At 34.6% G+C, this 19,712-nt stretch overlaps 1 protein-coding gene across 2 annotated transcripts; it reads right to left on the bottom strand.

Moving 5' to 3' along the window:
• Positions 1 to 15,598: 15,598 nt before the first annotated feature.
• On the bottom strand, positions 15,599 to 19,237 carry LOC120188604 (dnaJ homolog subfamily B member 6-B). Of its 2 annotated transcripts, none has more exons than XM_039192000.1 (6): positions 19,099 to 19,237; positions 18,765 to 18,857; positions 17,906 to 17,933; positions 16,154 to 16,183; positions 15,944 to 16,076; positions 15,599 to 15,853 (listed from the first exon to the last, which is right to left on the bottom strand). In XM_039192000.1, exons 1-6 carry the CDS (start codon positions 19,162 to 19,164, stop codon positions 15,799 to 15,801), a joined length of 405 nt encoding a protein of 134 aa, XP_039047931.1. In that variant the 5' UTR covers positions 19,165 to 19,237; the 3' UTR covers positions 15,599 to 15,798. The 2 variants fall into 2 exon arrangements, with proteins under 2 accessions (XP_039047931.1, XP_039047932.1); XM_039192001.1 differs by having other exon boundaries at positions 15,944 to 16,049.
• Between the last annotated feature and the right edge of the window lie 475 nt (positions 19,238 to 19,712).

Raw genomic sequence — 19,712 nt, 5'->3', positions numbered from 1 at the left:
TGACTAAAATAATAATAAAATAATAATTAAAGCAATAATTAAAATATAAAAGTAATAACGAAATAATATTGTAATTAAATAATGATCAAAATAAAAGATATTCAAAAATTATAAAACTAAATATAAAGTATTAAAAATAAAGATAATAATTTGAAATATTATGAAAGATAATGATTAATAGTGTAATTTAGCCTAATTAATTAATACGTGATTAAAATAATAATTAATAAACTATGAAGGACCAAATTTGATATTTTCCTAAATATATATAAATACAGTTAATGGTTAAAATATAATAAAATAAAATTTAAACACTAAATTAAAATGATTAAAAGTCAATTTCAGTGACTAAATTGCAAAGTTACAGAACTATAAGGGTTACGGAAAGGGTTTACCCTTTCTTAAATTACACAGATACCCTCCCCAAAACGACGTCGTTCGGGGGAGGGTTTATAAAACACAAACGCCTGGCCCAAAGCGTAGATCTAAACGTCCTAAGGTCCGATCTAAGGTTATTTTAACCTAAAACCCTATAATACATCGTAAATCTACGATTTTCACCTTCGGTATTTCGGTTCTCCGGCGATGTTTGGGGTTCTCCGATGACAGAGTAAGTTCCTCTGTTCTCTTCTTCTTCTTTTTTTTACTGGTTTGTCGTTGATTGGGATCGTTGGTAGCTTTCTGTCTTCCTTTTTTTTTTCTTTGCTGGATGTCCTCGTTTCTCTCGTGTTCTCCGTTGTTCTCCTCCTTTTGTTTTTGCAGATGTGGTGGCTTTTATAGCCACCACCGAGGCTCTCGTCGGACCGGATAATAGAGGGTCGAGTTTGGTGAGTCACCATAGCTATGGTGGTGACTCACCATAGAGCTCGACGTGGGCGGCTGTTATCGTTGCAGCAGAGCTTCTGGAGTCTTCTATTGGAGTCATCGTGGCACTGAAGCGTCGGCAAGGCGGCTGGAACTCACTGGAACTTTGGAGCGGCGGCGGCGTCTGGAAGCTAGGGTTTAGACAACCCTAGCTGAATGTTACAAACCCTAAAGGGTTTGGGTTCTGCTGGGCCAATTGTAATCGGGCCCCAATTTTGGGCTTTGTAATATTTTTATTATTATTATTTTTTTTTATTTAATGATAATAATATATATATATAAATATATTTTATTTAATAATAATAATAATTAAAATAATATAATGAAAAATTAGTGTCTACAGCTGCCCCTCTTTGCTCATTCTTGTGTTAACAAGAATAGAGCAAAGACGAAAAAGACAATAATTTTTATTCGGCTTCTTTTGAGTAGGATTGAAATATTGAAAACATCATGCACTGAAGGACTTACAGATGACCCGAAGGCTTTGAAAACATCAAAAAGCTCCCGAAGGCTTTTTGGAAACATCATGCACTGAAGGACTTACAGATGACCCGAAGGCTTTGAAAACATCAAAAAGCTCCCGAAGGCTTTTTGGAAACATCATGCACTGAAGGACTTACAGATGACCCGAAGGCTTTGAAAACATCAAAAAGCTCCCGAAGGCTTTTTGGAAACATCATGCACTGAAGGACTTACAGATGACCCGAAGGCTTTGAAAACATCAAAAAGCTCCCGAAGGCTTTTTGGAAACATCATGCACTGAAGGACTTATAGATGACCCGAAGGCTTTGAAAACATCAAAAAGCTACCGAAGTCTTTTTGGAAACATCATGCACTGAAGGACTTACAGATGACCCGAAGGCTTTGAAAACATCAAAAAGCTCTCGAAGGCTTTTTGGAAACATCATGCACTGAAGGACTTACAGATGACCCGAAGGCTTTGAAAACATCAAAAAGCTCCCGAAGGCTTTTTGGAAACATCATGCACGGAAGGACTTACAGATGACCCGAAGGCTTTGAAAACATCAAAAAGCTCCCGAAGGCTTTTTGGAAACATCATGCACTGAAGGACTTACAGATGACCCGAAGGCTTTGAAAACATCAAAAAGCTCGCGAAGGCTTTTTGGAAACATCATGCACTGAAGGACTTACAGATGACCCGAAGGCTTTGAAAACATCAAAAAGCTCCCGAAGGCTTTTTGGAAACATCATGCACTGAAGGACTTACAGATGACCCGAAGGCTTTGAAAACATCAAAAAGCTCCCGAAGGCTTTTTGGAAACATCATGTACTGAAGGACTTACAGATGACCCGAAGGCTTTGAAAACATCAAAAAGCTCCCGAAGGCTTTTTGGAAACATCATGCACTGAAGGACTTACAAATGACCCGAAGGCTTTGAAAACATCAAAAAGCTCCCGAAGGCTTTTTGGAAACATCATGCACTGAAGGACTTACAGATGACCCGAAGGCTTTGAAAACATCAAAAAGCTCCCGAAGGCTTTTTGGAAACATCATGCACTGAAGGACTTACAGATGACCCGAAGGCTTTGAAAACATCAAAAAGCTCCCGAAGGCTTTTTGGAAACATCATGCACTGAAGGACTTACAGATGTGGGAAATAATTTACTAAGTAAGAAATTATGGAAATTGTTTTCTTACTATTCAACAATTTCATTTTCAGAAAAGATTGAATGAGAAACTATGGAAATCGTTTTCTCATTATTTTTCAAGATAACATGTTGATTGGGTAACATGCCCCAATCTCTAAAATAATGCTCATTTTTGTGGATTACATCCATCTATTCTTCAGATGTTTGCGTGATTCCTGTATTTACGGTTTTGAATACCTTCTTCTTGTAAGGTATTTCTTACCATGAATCTTCTTGTTCTTTCAAAGATCTGAAAAACTTCATTTTTGAATGCACTCAGATGTATCAATGTAATGCATTGTCTATTGTGCAAATGATGTTCTTATGAATGCATGAATGTTGATGCAATCTTTATTTGACTTTAAAGTGGTGAACTTGGTCTTCCTTCACTTCATCATTTATTGCCAGGATTACCTCTAGATATCAGTGTAGAAACTTATGCTATCAAGCTTGCATTCATGCAGAATCATCTGATCAACTTGTATCTTTGCTGTTTTCTTTGCTTCATGAAAGTCTTAGAAGAAATGTTTCACCTGTGGAACTCTTGTCGTAGTCAAAGCTATGACTTTGATGCCCCATCTTGTCTTGGATAAAACCAACTTTCTTTGCTTGGACTTGTGTAGAAATCCCATAAAGCTTTCATCTTTGAAAAGAGAATCTATCATCTAACTCAGCAGGGATTAATTAGAAGAGTAGAGTTTGTTTCTAATTTGACTCTTGAAACACATCACAAGGAAGATTTATTCCAATTCCTTTCATGTCTCCACATATAATCAGATCTCGAATAAGGCAACTTGGACCAATATCATGTTGAGATGCTTAACAACAACCTGTAATTCAACCTTAGTTGACCCCACTAGTTTCTTATTGTTAAAATTTCAACTTTCCTTGGAAAGAAATCTTTATTATATCTCACTTCTAATCTTGGGGTTGAAGAAGACAAACTTCATCTTGGATCAATAAATGGAAACCATATGATTGCAACATTGGTTCAGCACCATAATCACTGGTTCGTAAAACATTTGACAATACATTCATCTTTTCCTGTGGTTTCTGCTTGGATTATTGGTCAAGGAAGCATTTGACAACACATTCATCCTTTCCTGTGACTTTTGCCAAGATTTCTTAATCATTGAAGCTCTTTGCCTAATGTTCAAAGCTTTTGAATGACGTCACAAGACCACTTGAGAACAAAACTCAGTGGGGATTCAAGTGTAATGTTGGTATGAAAAAAAAATTGGTCAAATTCATAAGATATACTGGTGTCGATTTGAATAGGAGACACTAACTGATCTTGATATCATCTCGGGCAAAGATAAATGTGATACTGATCACATTTTCTTCTATAATGATCTTTGTAGGAAGTAGAAACACATCAACTGTAGGATCAATGTACAGAAAGATATCCGTGGAATTTTTGCAGCTGGGGATGAAATACAAATGATAAAACCAAAATACATGAAAACTCAGTTCATCTTGGCTAGCAATGATGATCCCAAATAACAACAGGAATAACAGTAATATAAGTGAGAGTCGAGTCTCCCTTTTCAATGTCATCAAGGAAGCAAAAACTGATGTGAAAAACAACTTCATAATCTCAATAGTATGGTTGAAACTATTTGCTAGGAATCTCAAAGAAATATTTTCAATTATCACCGACACACAGAAGGCCAAATTCAATGTTGAGATCTTAAGGAACTGAACCCTGGATTGAGTGGTCTGCCTGGGGATCATCTTTATTCATGCAACCGTAATGTAGTTTATCAAAGAACACACTGTCATGTGACATACAGTTAAGCAGATTAGGTATTTGAAAACATACTTGCTGAGTAAACATTTATTTAACATCATGATCATAATGTAATTGCTTGATGAACGAAGCAATTATGTTTAGTCAGCTCGACTGTCACTGTTTCACCATTTTCATTCTTCATATCTTTCTGTCTCATTGGAAATATTTTTTTCAAGTCAATGATCTTGACACAGGATGATATGGGCCTTCAGCATGCCCCAACATGGGCTAATACAAGCGTGCATAATGCATCGACATTCTGATTCTGGTTGGAATGGGTTTCCAGCATGCCCCAGCATTTTGCTGATAAATATTCAGAATATTTCAACATTTCTGATTCTGTTTGAAAAGGGTCTTCAGCATGCCCTAATATTTGTTTCTTGTTAATCTGAGTCTTCAAAATACCCCACATGGATCTGTCTGAAATGAGCTTTAAAATGCCCCAATATTTGCTGATACAGATGTTAAAAGTGTGCTCAACATTACTTCTTGTTAAGATGAGCCTCCAAGAATGCCCAAATATTCATATTGTTGTGAGCCTTCAAAATGCCCCAATATTCTATTTCTGGTTAAAATGGGCCCTCAAAATGTCCCTCTAGATTTATCTGATTCACTCTCAATCTCTATTTGACTGGAATGTCATGATCCCCACGAGGTCTAATTTTGACAATGAATTGTTGTAGGTACTTGTAGCTTTATTCGTGCCCCAAATCTATTTATCTTGAACACTCTCATTCTGGTGTCACTAAACAGTAGTGTTATCAAGTAACTGAAATTCTCTTCATGTTATCACAAACTTAAGAAGTATTCAATCATTCTAACAGAAACGTCTGAGATACGTGTCTTCTGAATGAGGTGACCATTTTTTGTATCTGGAGGGATTTAGTCAGACAATGAAGTAAAAATAGCTTGGTAATCTGTTCCAGGCTGACACAGTGGCTTATCATCTTTCAGTGAAGGCCATCTCTGAAATATACTTTTCTGTGGGAGAGAAACCAATTTATGTAAACAGTAATCTGATGCAATACAAGACTACATATACAGTGATACAGGCTCTTCAAAAATCCACACCCATGCAACATGTTGATTCTGATAACAACTCATCTGATTATGAAGCGATCTTTCAGGATGATTTCACAGATATTGATAGTTCTTCTGATATCGAGGAAATCCTGAATTCTAATTCTGATGAGGAGAGTAAACTGTTATACTTGACAAAAACAGGATATTCAAAGGCTGAGGCTTCAATATCCATGAAGAGATGTGGTTCAGATTCATCAATTGCAGAATTGACAGATTTTATATGTGCTGATCAACTAGTTAAGGCTGCTAACGCACTTCTTTCAGTAGAAGATAGGAAGCAAATATGTAATGACCCTAATTACAAACAAAGGCGAAACTTGGGCTATGATTTGTGGAAAAAGAAGAAGTAGAGGAAGCTTGAAAAGAAGCTTCTTAATGAAGATGATCATGCAGTTCATCTTTCAATTCCAATGATCGGTTCTGGGGTTCCTACCAAATTAGATCAGATAACTCAAAGAACACTTCCAGAAGATGCTATTGGGTCTCCTTGTTTCTACCATGAGCAAATTCATCTTTCAAATCCAATGATTGGTTTTTTGGGGTTCATACCAAACCAGATCAGATAACTCAAAGAACACTTCCAGAAGATGCTATTGAGTCTTCTTATTTCTACTTTGAGCACATGGCACTTGCTCCAGTTAATGTTTGGACTGGAATATCACAGTACTTATTTGATGTAGAGCCAGAATTTATAGATTCGAAGCATTTTCATGCTATTACACTGAAAAGGGCTATATTCATAATTCTGCCAATTGAGAATAGATTTTCTTTTATTCTACTTCCTCCATGTGCTGATGCTTTTCCATTGACAAAGAAATGATGGTCTTCCTGGGATCCAAGAACAAAGTTGAACTGTTTATAAACATGTACAGGAAGTGCCAAATTGACAGAAAGGATCTGTAAGGCTCTTGAAGCTTATGACAATGAGCCACCTTCGAGTGTCCAGAAGTATGTTCTTGATGAGTGCTGAAAATGGAATATGGTATGGGTTGAAAAGAATAAAATTGTTCCACTTAAATCTGATGAGGTGGAAATGCTTCTAGGTTTCCCTAAAAACCATACACAATGATCTGTATAGAGACATGTTCCATGGTGGTATCAATGTCCTGTCTCTTTTCTCTGGGATCAATGATGCAGAGGTTGCCTTCAACTGTCTTGGCATACCTTTAAAAACAGATGTGTAAGAACTGAATGATGATCAATTGGAACAATTGATGAGTAGTTTTGTCGAATTCGACCTTGTTGTCAGTGACATCCAATGTAACAACCTTACTTATATAAAAGGCCTATAAGGATAGATTCTGTTCCAATGTCTTGTTCTGTGCCCTAAGTCCTCAAATTCAAATTCAGCAATCTTCTGAAGGACATAATGGATATCATCATGACAAAGAAAATGATCAGTATAGAAGAAGTAGCAATAATGTATCAAGACTTGAGCCAGCATCATAGTATAACCAGAGTGCATGTAGTGACTTGTTCCTGGCTTTATGATGTAATCTTCTAGAGAACATGAATTGATGGTTTGGGAAAATAATCTGTCTGGTGATGCTTATCGCCCTCAGCATGAGATAATCTTTCTTGATGAGTTGATAATAATGTCATAGGGGAGTGTCACAAGTTCAATTATCCAGACTTTCTGGCTTCTTGGACCACTTGCCTTCAGAAATGTGAAGTGCTTCATTATTCTGGCCTCGTTCATTCTTTTTCTACTACAGAGGTAGAATAAACAACAATTACTTCAAGGACCTTTCTCATTTGAGACTGTCCTGTTTGAAAATGTTTTTTCCTCCTTTGTTTATTGAAGAATGAAAGACTTTTACAAAGTATTGCCCTTCTCAGGTTCACAATATAATCGAAACATAAACAATGAGTTTAGTGAATATCAAATAAATCAACTACACTTTTAAATCATTCAAAAATCATAATCCTATGGCAAGTGTCAAAATTATTGACTGATTTGAGGTATAGGTTGATTTTGGTAAAGTAGGTTCTTTCAAGTTGGTTCAGTATGTCGCTTCGGCTTACACTAACTTGAAGAAATGGTTGTTATGTTCATCTTATAGAGATGCTTCTCGTTTCCAGAATCTCAAGAACGTTTTTGAGATGTGCGGTGCTTCAATTAAGAGCTTAAGATCGTCTCTTATGTCGTTGTTGCACCATTCAATATTCGAGCTGCCTTTTCAGGTTTTCAACTCGAATCCTCTTTTGGTTCTAAGATGTTATTTAAAAATTTATATCTTGAACCCTCCTTTTATCAGTTTTCATATCATGCATTAAAGATTTTAAAAAACCAATTTTTGCAAATAAAAATCAATCTTGAGAAGCAGAATGAATTCTGATGATATTCTCTTTTAATTAGAAATCCATGTATGATTAAAATGGACTTTTCAGGTACGTAACGTAGGCCATGGCTTATGGTTACGAAAGAAAGGGATAAAAAGGCCCAAAATAAGTGTTTAAGGGTAATCAAACCAAGGATCAATTCATTCTAATGCCATCAATCTTGCCTTGCTTAACTTGGATCTGCTTTGTTGGGGATTTTTCCATCATTTGGATCCCTCTAAACTGTCAAATTTTGGATTCATTTCCATTTTCTCATATCTTCTTTCTTGTTTGTACTTGATCAACCTTGTAACTTGAGGCTCAATAATTCACCCATCTTGATTCAATTTTTTTTCTTTTTTCTTTTTTTGTTTTGTTTTGTTTTTTTTTCCTTCTTTCTTTGCTGGATGAGTATAATACTTCAATTGCTTTGATCACCTCCTTTTCCTTTTGCATTTTGGAGATTTTTCATTATTCTTGATTGGATTGATCTTCAAGCACTCTGTATTTGACATACTTTGTAATTCAAAACTTTCTTGCCTTCATGGAAACTTGTCTTCGTAATAAAACTGTATTGACAATCTTCATTCTTGTGAGCAAATATCCTTCACCTTGCCCCCTAATGTGGAGGGTGATCCTTGGTTAGGGTTGAATCAGAAGAAAAATTATTCAGGCTCAAGTGGGGATAACAAAGGATATATATATATATATATATATATATTAAAGGATAAATGAAACAATGCCGTTCATCATCTCATACACAGAAACCTTTGTAAAAAGAGGTATCCACAGGGGGATGAATATTCAAGATTAACTTTATTTACATGAAAAATGTAATTAATGCATGATATATTTATTTCAATCAATCACTTTCCCCTTCTTCTTGAGTATGCCCTAATCACCCAAAATCATCTTCAATGAGTTGGTCCATGATACCTCATCTCGTCTCTTCTTGCAGTCAGATTCACGAATAATTGAAAGTTTGGTTCTTTTGAGGTCTTTTGGTTTATGATGGTTTTGGAAGGACAAATGTGTAACTTTTGAAGTCGTATATATGGTGGAATGTAGTATCATCAATCAACTCTACCCGAAAAGGTAAACATCTGGAGTAGGTGTCTCAAAAATAGGTGGAGACATTTCTTCGGACTCTTTGTAGTGTCAAGATTTAGTTTGAGTAATTGACATTGGATGGGATATTGAAGATATAATTTTACCACTTGCCAATAGATCTATAACTCTTGAAAAATTAAAAGAATATTTAATCTACTTGATACTCAATAATTTCAAGATTAAAATTTAATTCTTTGCTCATAACCTTAATAAGCAACACACATTTATTTATTGCACAAAAAGCGGAGAAAGGAACAAAAACAAGTTCAAACAAGATGCTGAAAATAGAAAAGTACTACAGTGGTAGATAACACTTCCACTTATTTATTTTATTATGCCTCATTACTCCTATAATGGTATATAATAGGATCAGGGTTCTTTTCTTCATTTGCCCCCCATTTCTTGATCATTTCTTGTGTCAAAACCCCTTTGTCAACAAGCATCTCAATTTCTTTTAACAATGGCTTACAATTGCCTGTAGAATGCCCTTTTACCCCCAAGTGGAAATTACAAACACTATCTTGATCATAGCTATGAGCAGAAGGGTTTGATATCACTTTAGTTGGTCTTGGTGTGATGTATTGATCTTTAACCAAATGAGGATACAAATCTGAAATGGAAGTTTGGAACACTTCCAAAGTTTTTCTTGATCGCATGACTTTCTTTGGTCGATCCGAACAGTTACTTTCTCTTTTTCTTTTGTAATTACGAGGACTCTGGATGCAACATTCATTCACATGATCAGCTTTTGCTTTTTGATCCATCGGGCTCTTGGATATGAATTTTGAGTTTTCTTCATTGATTACATTCTCAATTAAATCTCCAGTTGTCACAAGATTCTCGAATTCCTTTGTCGGATTTGCCTGCATCAACTCGCGGAAAGGAGCGGGAAGGGAATCACGAAACATACGTGATATCTCTTCTTCTATCATGGGAGGTTGAACTTGTGCTGCCACTCCTCTCCATCTTAGGGCATATTCTTGAAATCTTTCATTGGTTTTCTTCTTTACTCTTCGAAGATCCATACGTGTTGGAGCTAAGCCTTTAATATACCGATATTGTCTCAAAAATGCATCAGCTAGATCTACCCATCTCTTGATCTGTTCTTGGGTCAACTGATTGTACCAGACTACTGTTGGGCCAACAAGACTATCATGGAAAGAGTGAATTAACAGGTCATCATAATTTAAATATCCTCCCATTTTTCTGTAAAACATTCTCAAATGGATTAAGGGACAACTGGTGCCATCATATTTCTCAAAATCAGGCATTTTGAATTCATGGGGAATAATCAAATCTGGAATCAAGTTGAGCTCTCTTGCTTCTAATTCTTTGTGGGAAGTATCAACACATTTCATATTTTTGATTGCTTCATCCATCTTCTTGAATCTTTCCTCATATTGCGAATAATGAACAAGGCTATTCTTTGGGTTCAATTGGGATGCTTCGGAGGGTTTTACCATTTTCGACTCTTCAATCTGACAGCATGATTGCTCTTTATCAATTATCTCTTCTTTATCAGATGTCACATACTGAATAATTTGATTTAATCCATCTGGTATTGAATCTGATGTTTCTTTCCTTATATCCGGAGGTAACCCTTTCAATTGTTCTGGCCACTGGTCTTGTAGTCCCTTATAAGATTGCTCCATTGTTTTCATGATGACAGTAAAGTAATATGAATGAATGACCTTGGTTTTACTGTTACAAAACCTTTCATTAATTATTAACATGTTTTTATGATTAAAGTACATGACAATACTTAAATAAAAATGTGAAAAATACATAAATGGAAAAATAAGAATGCAAAATGTGCAATTCAAAGATATAAAAAGTAAAAATACAAAATGAAAATGCACAGATACAAAATGTAAATGCATGTATGAAAAGGTGTTACTTAAGAGTGATCATCTTAGAACAGATTTCATTGAACACAAAAGTTTCGGTACATCAAACAAAACTTTTACATGTAGGGGACAACTTTTAATCCTAACTTCAACAAAACTTTACATATAGGGAATAACTTTCCCATTTTCTTCTCTAAAATCAAGTTAGATTATCAGCTTATGGGCCATATTGCTTGTCTGGACTGCAGCTTCTTCCATGACATTCTGGGATTCTTTCATCTCCTATGTTAATTCTTGGAGTTGATCATTTTCCTTTGTAAGAGAACATTTGTGTTCAAAAAGTTTTTGGAGAAGATCTTCATGTATGTTGCAACTCTTTCTCAATTTGGTGACCCCTACTATCCACTCTTCTGGGGTATTTCCTATACCAGCATTTTGAAAGGCTTGACTGACCTTCTGGAAGTCTTCATGTATGGTTTCCATTTTAGTGCTCAATTTATCATTTTCAATCTTCAAATGACGTATTTGAGCTTCAAACCTCAGCAAATCTTCTTCTCTCTGGGTGCCCCTACTGATATTCTTACCTTTGAAGACTTTTGGTATTAATCTATCAGGACCCTCGGTTACCAAACTAGGTCGATCATTTACCATAAATTGTAAGGTTCCATGATCCAAAAGACTTTGGACTCGGCGTTTGAAGGCAAGACAATTCTCGATGGTATGTCCTTGAGCTCCGGCATGATATTCACAATGAACGTTGATGTCATACCAATTTGGATACGGAGGTTGGAACGGTTTTATATAATATGGATCCACTTCTCGTGCTTCAAGTAACTTTTCATACAACTCTTTATATGATATAGGTATAGCATCAACATGAGAATCGCCTTTTGTCTTGAATTGAACCTGAGTTTTAGATATCGGGAGCATACTAAACTTCGATGATTTCAGGTTACATGATTTCTTCTCTTCTCTGGAAGCTTTTACAATTGTCATCATTTCTTTGGTATCTCCAGATGATTGGTGAATACGGATGATGATTGTCTGTAATTTCTCCAATTGGTTAAGATCCGAGGTCCCTTGCATATATGAAATTGCAGAGTTAGGTTCATTGAGCTCTCTCTCTTTCTGTGCTGGAATCTCTTTTCCTTTGGCCAAAACAGATATTCTATCCATCATTTTGGACACCTGCTCTCTTATTTCTCGTATCTCCTTTTGTTCTTCAATGGTCATACGATCTTTGGGTGCATAGCTTGCTTCTATCCTCAGAGTTTTCTCAGGATGTCTTTTCTTGGCCGCATCATATTTTGTTTGATCATAGAACTTTTTGTCCATTTATGATTTCTTTCTAATTTGATGAACAGTCTTTTCAGTTAACACCTTTTGGTCATGATCATGCAATGCAAACAAAAGAAAATAATTTAAACAAATTAGAGCAAAAATAACATACATGGGAAAATAAGAAAAAAATAAAATGGTTAATACCAATTAATTGGAAAAAAAAATTATTTATCATGGTATATAATAAATCCTAACCTCATGCTTTCTAGTTCCATGCTTTGTTTGGAAAAATTAACCTAACCACATGATTTCTAGTTCGCATGCATTTATTCAGGGAGAAAAAAAATAATAATAAATTAAATAAATTAAAAGCTATAGCTTATTTCTCCTTTGTGTATACCTATGAACAGAGGTTCAGTACTGTCTTAGATTAGGAGAAGTTCTAAGGTTTATTATATGCAGAGTTTCAATTCTAGGAGTAAAGGTACTCGAATTGTCCTTGTTGATACCCCCTTGGGCTGTCAACCCTCAATCCTAGTCCATTACAGACTTAAACGGATCGAGTTCAATTTGAGGGGACACATTTCTCTATACCTGACACGGAGAATAAATTCTCACGAAGACATAGAGCATATGAACCCCGAAAGTTACTTGCTAGGTCTGACACGGAGAATAAATTCTCACGAAGACGTCGCTTTCACTCCCACTTAAAAGGGACAAACTCAATTATAGAGCTTTATGTTATGCAATGCAAGTGTTGTGTGTGAGGAGAAATGTTCATATCTTTGACAGAAAAATAAATAATAAAATACTTGTAATATAAATAATATATATAAATACTATAAAAATAATATGTATATATATAAAAAAAATTATAAATTAAATATATGAATTTTTATAATTAATAGAGACAATTTATAATTGATTTTTAAAAGTTTGACCGGTCCCCAGCGGAGTCGCCAAGCTGTCGTAACCGGTTTTCGTCCGGGCACGAAATATTTACTCGGCGGGAAAAATAATGTGAATAAATGGTTTTTAAAATAATTTGGGAGTCGCCATCGGCCTTTTGGGTCAGGTAGGTCGAATACCTAAAAATTATTTTTTAAAAGAGTTTTAAGAAAACATCAATTAAAAAAAATGAAATAATCTGCGTTTATAACCAAAAATTCGTTCTTTTTAAAAAAGGATTCGTGGTCGATTACGTTTAGGGAAGGATTAGCACCCCTACAACGCCCAAAATTGGTACTTTTTAATTATAAATTGTCTTTATTATTAAAAATTAAAAAAATTCAAAATATATTTAATTTAAATTTATATTATTTCAAAATTAAAAAATATTTAAAAATATCGGAAAAGAACTTCTAGGTGCCTTAAGACAGCTCTTTTCTTCAATATTAAAAAATAAATAAATGACAAACATTTTTTATGACAAAAATTTATTTTAATATAGTAAAATATTTATTTATTCAAAAATATCAGAAAATAGCTTCTAGGTATCTTAAGACAGCTCTCTTCTTTGATATTAATAAATAAAAATATATTAAAATTTTAATATTTTAAATAAAACTAAATTATAATTTTTATAATATTTAATTATTTAAAATACCAGAATAGGACATCCAGTTATATTAAGACTGCCCTTTTCTTTGATATCGAAAATAAATAAACATTATTATTTAAAATATATATATATATATTTATATGACTAAAATAATAATAAAATAATAATTAAAGCAATAATTAAAATATAAAAGTAATAACGAAATAATATTGTAATTAAATAATGATCAAAATAAAAGATATTCAAAAATTATAAAACTAAATATAAAGTATTAAAAATAAAGATAATAATTTGAAATATTATGAAAGATAATGATTAATAGTGTAATTTAGCCTAATTAATTAATACGTGATTAAAATAATAATTAATAAACTATGAAGGACCAAATTTGATATTTTCCTAAATATATATAAATACAGTTAATGGTTAAAATATAATAAAATAAAATTTAAACACTAAATTAAAATGATTAAAAGTCAATTTCAGTGACTAAATTGCAAAGTTACAGAACTATAAGGGTTGCGGAAAGGGTTTACCCTTTCTTAAATTACACAGATACCCTCCCCAAAACGACGTCGTTCGGGGGAGGGTTTATAAAACACAAACGCCTGGCCCGAAGGGCCAAGCTTTCCCATTTCTTTCTTTTCTTTCTTTCTCTGAATGAGAGAACCAGAGTTCTCTCTCTGGTTTCTCTCTAGTTTCCCTCGTCGGAGGGAAACCGGCAGCCATAGGCCACCGTGCTTCGCCGCCGGCCACCGTCGCCGGCCACCGTAAACGGTGGCCGGAATTTACCAAAAACACCCCCAAAGCGTAGATCTAAACGTCCTAAGGTCCGATCTAAGGTTATTTTAACCTAAAACCCTATAATACATCGTAAATCTACGATTTTCACCTTCGGTATTTCGGTTCTCCGGCGATGTTTGGGGTTCTCCGATGACAGAGTAAGTTCCTCTGTTCTCTTCTTCTTCTTTTTTTTACTGATTTGTCGTTGATTGGGATCGTTGGTAGCTTTCTGTCTTCCTTTTTTTTTTCTTTGCTGGATGTCCTCATTTCTCTCGTGTTCTCCGTTGTTCTCCTCCTTTTGTTTTTGCAGATGTGGTGGCTTTTATAGCCACCACCGAGGCTCTCGTCGGACCGGATAATAGAGGGTCGAGTTTGGTGAGTCACCATAGCTATGGTGGTGACTCACCATAGAGCTCGACGTGGGCGGCTGTTATCGTTGCAGCAGAGCTTCTGGAGTCTTCTATTGGAGTCATCGTGGCACTGAAGCGTCGGCAAGGCGGCTGGAACTCACTGGAACTTTGGAGCGGCGGCGGCGTCTGGAAGCTAGGGTTTAGACAACCCTAGCTGAATGTTACAAACCCTAAAGGGTTTGGGTTCTGCTGGGCCAATTGTAATCGGGCCCCAGTTTTGGGCTTTGTAATATTTTTATTATTATTATTATTATTTTATTTAATGATAATAATATATATATATATAAATATATTTTATTTAATAATAATAATAATTAAAATAATATAATGAAAAATTAGTGTCTACAAATATGATATTCATTTTCAAATAAAATAGTTTCAATCGAATATCAGTTATCATAGACAACCTTTTACAAATAGAGAAACAAACGTACACATCAAACTTCAAAGAAGAAGAGGACAGAGTGAAACTTGCTACACGGGCAGAGAGACGGAGGGAAAAAATTTTACACTCAAATGCATAAAATTAGTTGACCATTTTAATAGTTTACAATGTATATTGAAATATATTACCCAAGAAACATATAGAAAATAACAAATTTACCCTTAAATAAATGATATTCAACTTATATATTTTAATAGCAGTATAGAAATAATTAATATTAAAATAAGATATTTTTTTTGTCATTACCGTCTGCTAGTTATACATCCTCTTTTTGTCTCTTCAAACGTTGTTTATGGTAATTTATGATTTTGGGAACCAATTTGAATAAGAAAGGTAAATTGGCTTGGGAAATTTCAGGAACTAATACAAAATAATCAGAAATCTCAGATTGAACCCAAATCATTAAATGTTCATGCAGCAAGGGAGGATTCAAATGAATAAAAGCTTGTAAACCAAATGAATCAATTGGCCCAACTGATTCAACGCATGCTTATTACACTCAACCAAGCACTTAAACAGATTAAGGTCAAAGGTATAACGATATTACCCAAATTCGTGTCAATTCTGATACACAAGGCTCATATATATTGAAGCTTCCATACTGATACAAAAAATGGAAGAACAACGTAATTCCCAGTTCGAGGTCTTGTTCAAGGGAGGAATGGATTGTGGGAAGGGCACGTCTCTTTTTGCTTTCTATAAGCCCTGAGAAAAAGCATAAACCGACTATTTAGACTATAATAAAAGGTGGTATTCACACACACAAAAACCATCCTTCATCATGCTGTTGGTTACCTGGTGGCGTTTAATCCCCCGAGTCCAACAGTTCCCAGAACTATAAGAAGGAAAGGAATCTGAATCAAAGCACGGTTTTTTCTTCCCCCATGAGCCTTTGGTACTCCCGTTCTCGCAACATGTGAATACGTAGCTAGAGAAGAAAGACAATGTCTAAGTGGCAGAACAAAACGAAAATCTAGTTGCAAATGCTTTTGAACAAGAAATTACCCGAAAATGAACCTCCTCCTCCTGAACCTGTGACAATCATTAAGATGAATTTGAATAGCATGTAAATGTAATTGTACTCATTAATGTAATTAGTCACAATACAGAAGCATTCGAAATTAGGTTTGCAAACTCAATTCCATAAGTTATGCCCACGAATATTGGCATCTACATCGAAGTGACTAATCCTTAACCAGTTTCTGGCCAGTTGATTATTAGATTCAATCCCATTTAGTGGAAACCTAGGAATCAGGATAAAACCAATTTAACAAAGCACATAAAAGATGTAGATCGTAGCAACCTATCAAATACTAAAACAAGGTGTTTATCGAGGATGTAAAGAAGAGAATATAGGCTAGATACAACCAACTGTAGTGATAGATGCAGACAGTGTATTGAACTACTAGATCTGTTCCCATCTGGTGGGAATGGGATAAAAAATTACTAATTTATAAAAGTAAATGAAGAAAAGAGCTGGAAACCATCATCAAGATATCACAATTTTAATAAAGCAAATCCATAAATGCCAACAAATCATGTAACAAAAGATGGAAAATAAACATGGGCACATAAAATGAAAGAAGGGAGAGGGTATGAGCTGGATAGCGCCAAATCCGGTGATTGATGCAGAAAGATGTGCTCACCTACTAAAGGATTGGCATCGAAAGAGAATTAAACTTGAAATAATATCGGTGACATGGTAATACCTTCATAATCATATATGTCAAAGCAAACTACAATATAATATTAGTATTTGACATCAAATTACTTTTTTCTTTCTATCAATATCCTGTGGAAATAGATATCTCATGGCTTACTACAGGTTTGATGAGCCACATGAAAGAGAAACTAGTCCACCGAACCATCGTCAAAAATATCAAGACAATCATCAGTGGTAACACCTCTGGTAGTAGGAATAAACATCCAACAGTTCATTCGAAGTAGCTAATGTGATAATTTCTCTAGGTCTATTTTCTATACTGTTGTGTTCATCCATATCATCTCCATAAAATTTTTCAACTTCATTATGTAACGATCTCCTAAACCAGGAATAGCATTAAAAATTGGAAAATTTTCAAATCAAATTACATATTTCTTAAGACTTAGGTTAATGAACACAATTTAACGGGAATGAAAGTTACCTCATCTTCTAGCATGGCCTGCTTCTCGGACTCAACAAGCCAGTCATCTAAACACTTCCTAACACGGCACTGTCAAAGGAAACCAACTTTTCAGGCTCCTTTCATAGTTGACATTCTCTCAATCTCCTGAGAAAAAAAGCTATGTCTTTTGCTGTGAACCTGATCAAAATGCTCACATTCAAATCATGAACATGTCTAGCTTAACATGCTTATGGCAATTCATTGCAGCTCTAAGCAACTTATTCCACTTTGTTGCCACCATGAAGCTAATGATGAAACAGTAACCTGTCATATCCCTCAGAGATCCAGGTTATTTACTTTTATTACTCAAATCATTGCACTAGTCTTTAAAGCAAGCCTGAGCTAGTTATCAACACTGATCAAAGTCACTTTAGCAGCCAAGGAGACAGCATAAAAAGGCAAGAACGTATGATCTATAGTTTTCCAAGTTCAAACAACAAGCTATCATGTCTCCACAAAATGTGCTACCTTTGGAGAACATTAGACAAGAGATTTCTTCCCATGTTAGACTGGACACTGCCCTATTCTAGAGTTTGCAAACCATAATTTCTTGGAAAATTCTTAATATTTTCTCAAAAGTAGGAGAATTACCACTGTAGACATGTATAAGCTTCTGCAATCTGCAAAATATGCACTTGTACAGGTTAGATTTCTCACAACCATAAATGCAATGGAACTATTCCTAAATTGCAGAATGCATAATTAAAAGTACCCACACTATTATCTCATTCTGTTCCTAGAAGAAAGAAAATTATAAGGTTCAGGTGTGATAGGCAAACTACACAAGCGGAAAGACTTAATATTCTTACTAGTTACTGCATTGATTACTTGTTTTCTGGTATGTTGGCTCTCGTCCAGAATGGCAACCTCCATAAGAGGTACCATAATTTAGATAGTAAATGGCTCAAACGCCAGTCTAAAGTGATAGATTTCTTTGACAGTGAAACAACTATATAAAAAGACTAAACCCAGCCTTTATCGTGTAAATTTTAGTTTCTCTCCCAAATCCACAATTAGACTTAACAGGTTCAACAGTAATATAAATCCAAAAAAACTCATGAAAGAAAATAAAATACAAATAGATCTAAATACTCATCAGATCATACCACTCTAAATCACCATGAATATAAACAAAATACAGTACATACCCCTAAGCAATCCGGCTCCCTCCCTCCAAAGAATTTTAATAGAAAAAAGAACCAAGAAAGACTCCCAAGTCCCAAGTAGTAGATCATAGAAAGAGTAGAATCATTCTACTGGCAGTCACTAAACTGGTCTAATCTAATCTCTCAACTCTTACTTTGAAAAAATGTTTTCTCTGTCCATATCAAGCTCTAAAATACTTAAACTTGTCTCAAAACGCTCCAACTGTTTCTTCACGGTTTCCTAGCAAACACATGACTAATATACTAAAAAAAGGTGAAATGTTTGAAAGCATATGGATTGCTTACCAACTTGAACTTAGACTCCGCCGAAGGCTTTTGGTGAACTGGAAACAAGTCAGGATGCGACTCCCATACTTTCTTTCTATAAGCCGCTTTAATCTAAATTCATTAAAGAAGTTAATCAATTTACAAATTCATAAAGAAAAAAGAAAAGATTGAGGAAATTTTTTAGTCTAGCTGATTGGAAGAATCAAAGCCACAATCTCCAAAAGGAAAACAACTAGAATTCATAAACGTCAACCCAATTCAACAAAGAAAAAGAGATGAAAAATCCCTAAAATAATCAAATAATTAATAGTTAAATAAAAAAGTGAAAAGGAAATTTGAGAAAATAAAAAACCTGAGAAGGAGTAGGGCGAGAATTCGGGGGGAAGCCTAGCAAGAGCCTGGCTTCAACGCCTTGCATTTCTGAATTTTCAGTGAGGGTGAACTTTTCGGTGCTGGATTTTTTTTTAATATAATGTATAATTAATTAAATTAAAAATACCCATAATTAAAACTCCAAGCGGTGCTGGGTACGTGTCGAAAGCCAAACCTAAAAGCGTGGCAAACTGAATTCCTTCCAAGCGTGGTAAAATCAAGAATTTTACCAAGTTTAAAAAAACATGGGTAAACTATATGTTTGGTAACCCATTTATTATTTAGTTTCTGTTTTAGTAATCCAACTATTAGTTTTTTAAGATTATATCTAACTTTACATTTTGGTTCTATTTTAGTCACTTATTGTTAAAAAATTAATAATAACACTAACGTATTACTATAAGATAATATCATGTCAACATTTAAAAAATAATTTAAAAAATATTACATAAATATAATCGTTAATTTTTCATACTTTTTCTTCCCATCCATTGCCCAAGCCATTACCCTCATAAACACTCCTTAAGAGATTTAACCTCCTTTTTCATTCCAACATCTCTTCCTTTCTGTCTTAATATCACTTATCACTCATAT

The sequence above is a fragment of the Hibiscus syriacus genome, unplaced genomic scaffold (assembly GCF_006381635.1).
Source record: "Hibiscus syriacus cultivar Baekdansim isolate YM2019G1 unplaced genomic scaffold, ASM638163v2 tig00116951_pilon, whole genome shotgun sequence".
Classification (NCBI taxonomy): domain Eukaryota; kingdom Viridiplantae; phylum Streptophyta; class Magnoliopsida; order Malvales; family Malvaceae; genus Hibiscus; species Hibiscus syriacus.
The sequence above is the reverse complement of the archived record's forward strand: the minus strand, read 5'-3'. Positions and strand labels throughout refer to the sequence as shown.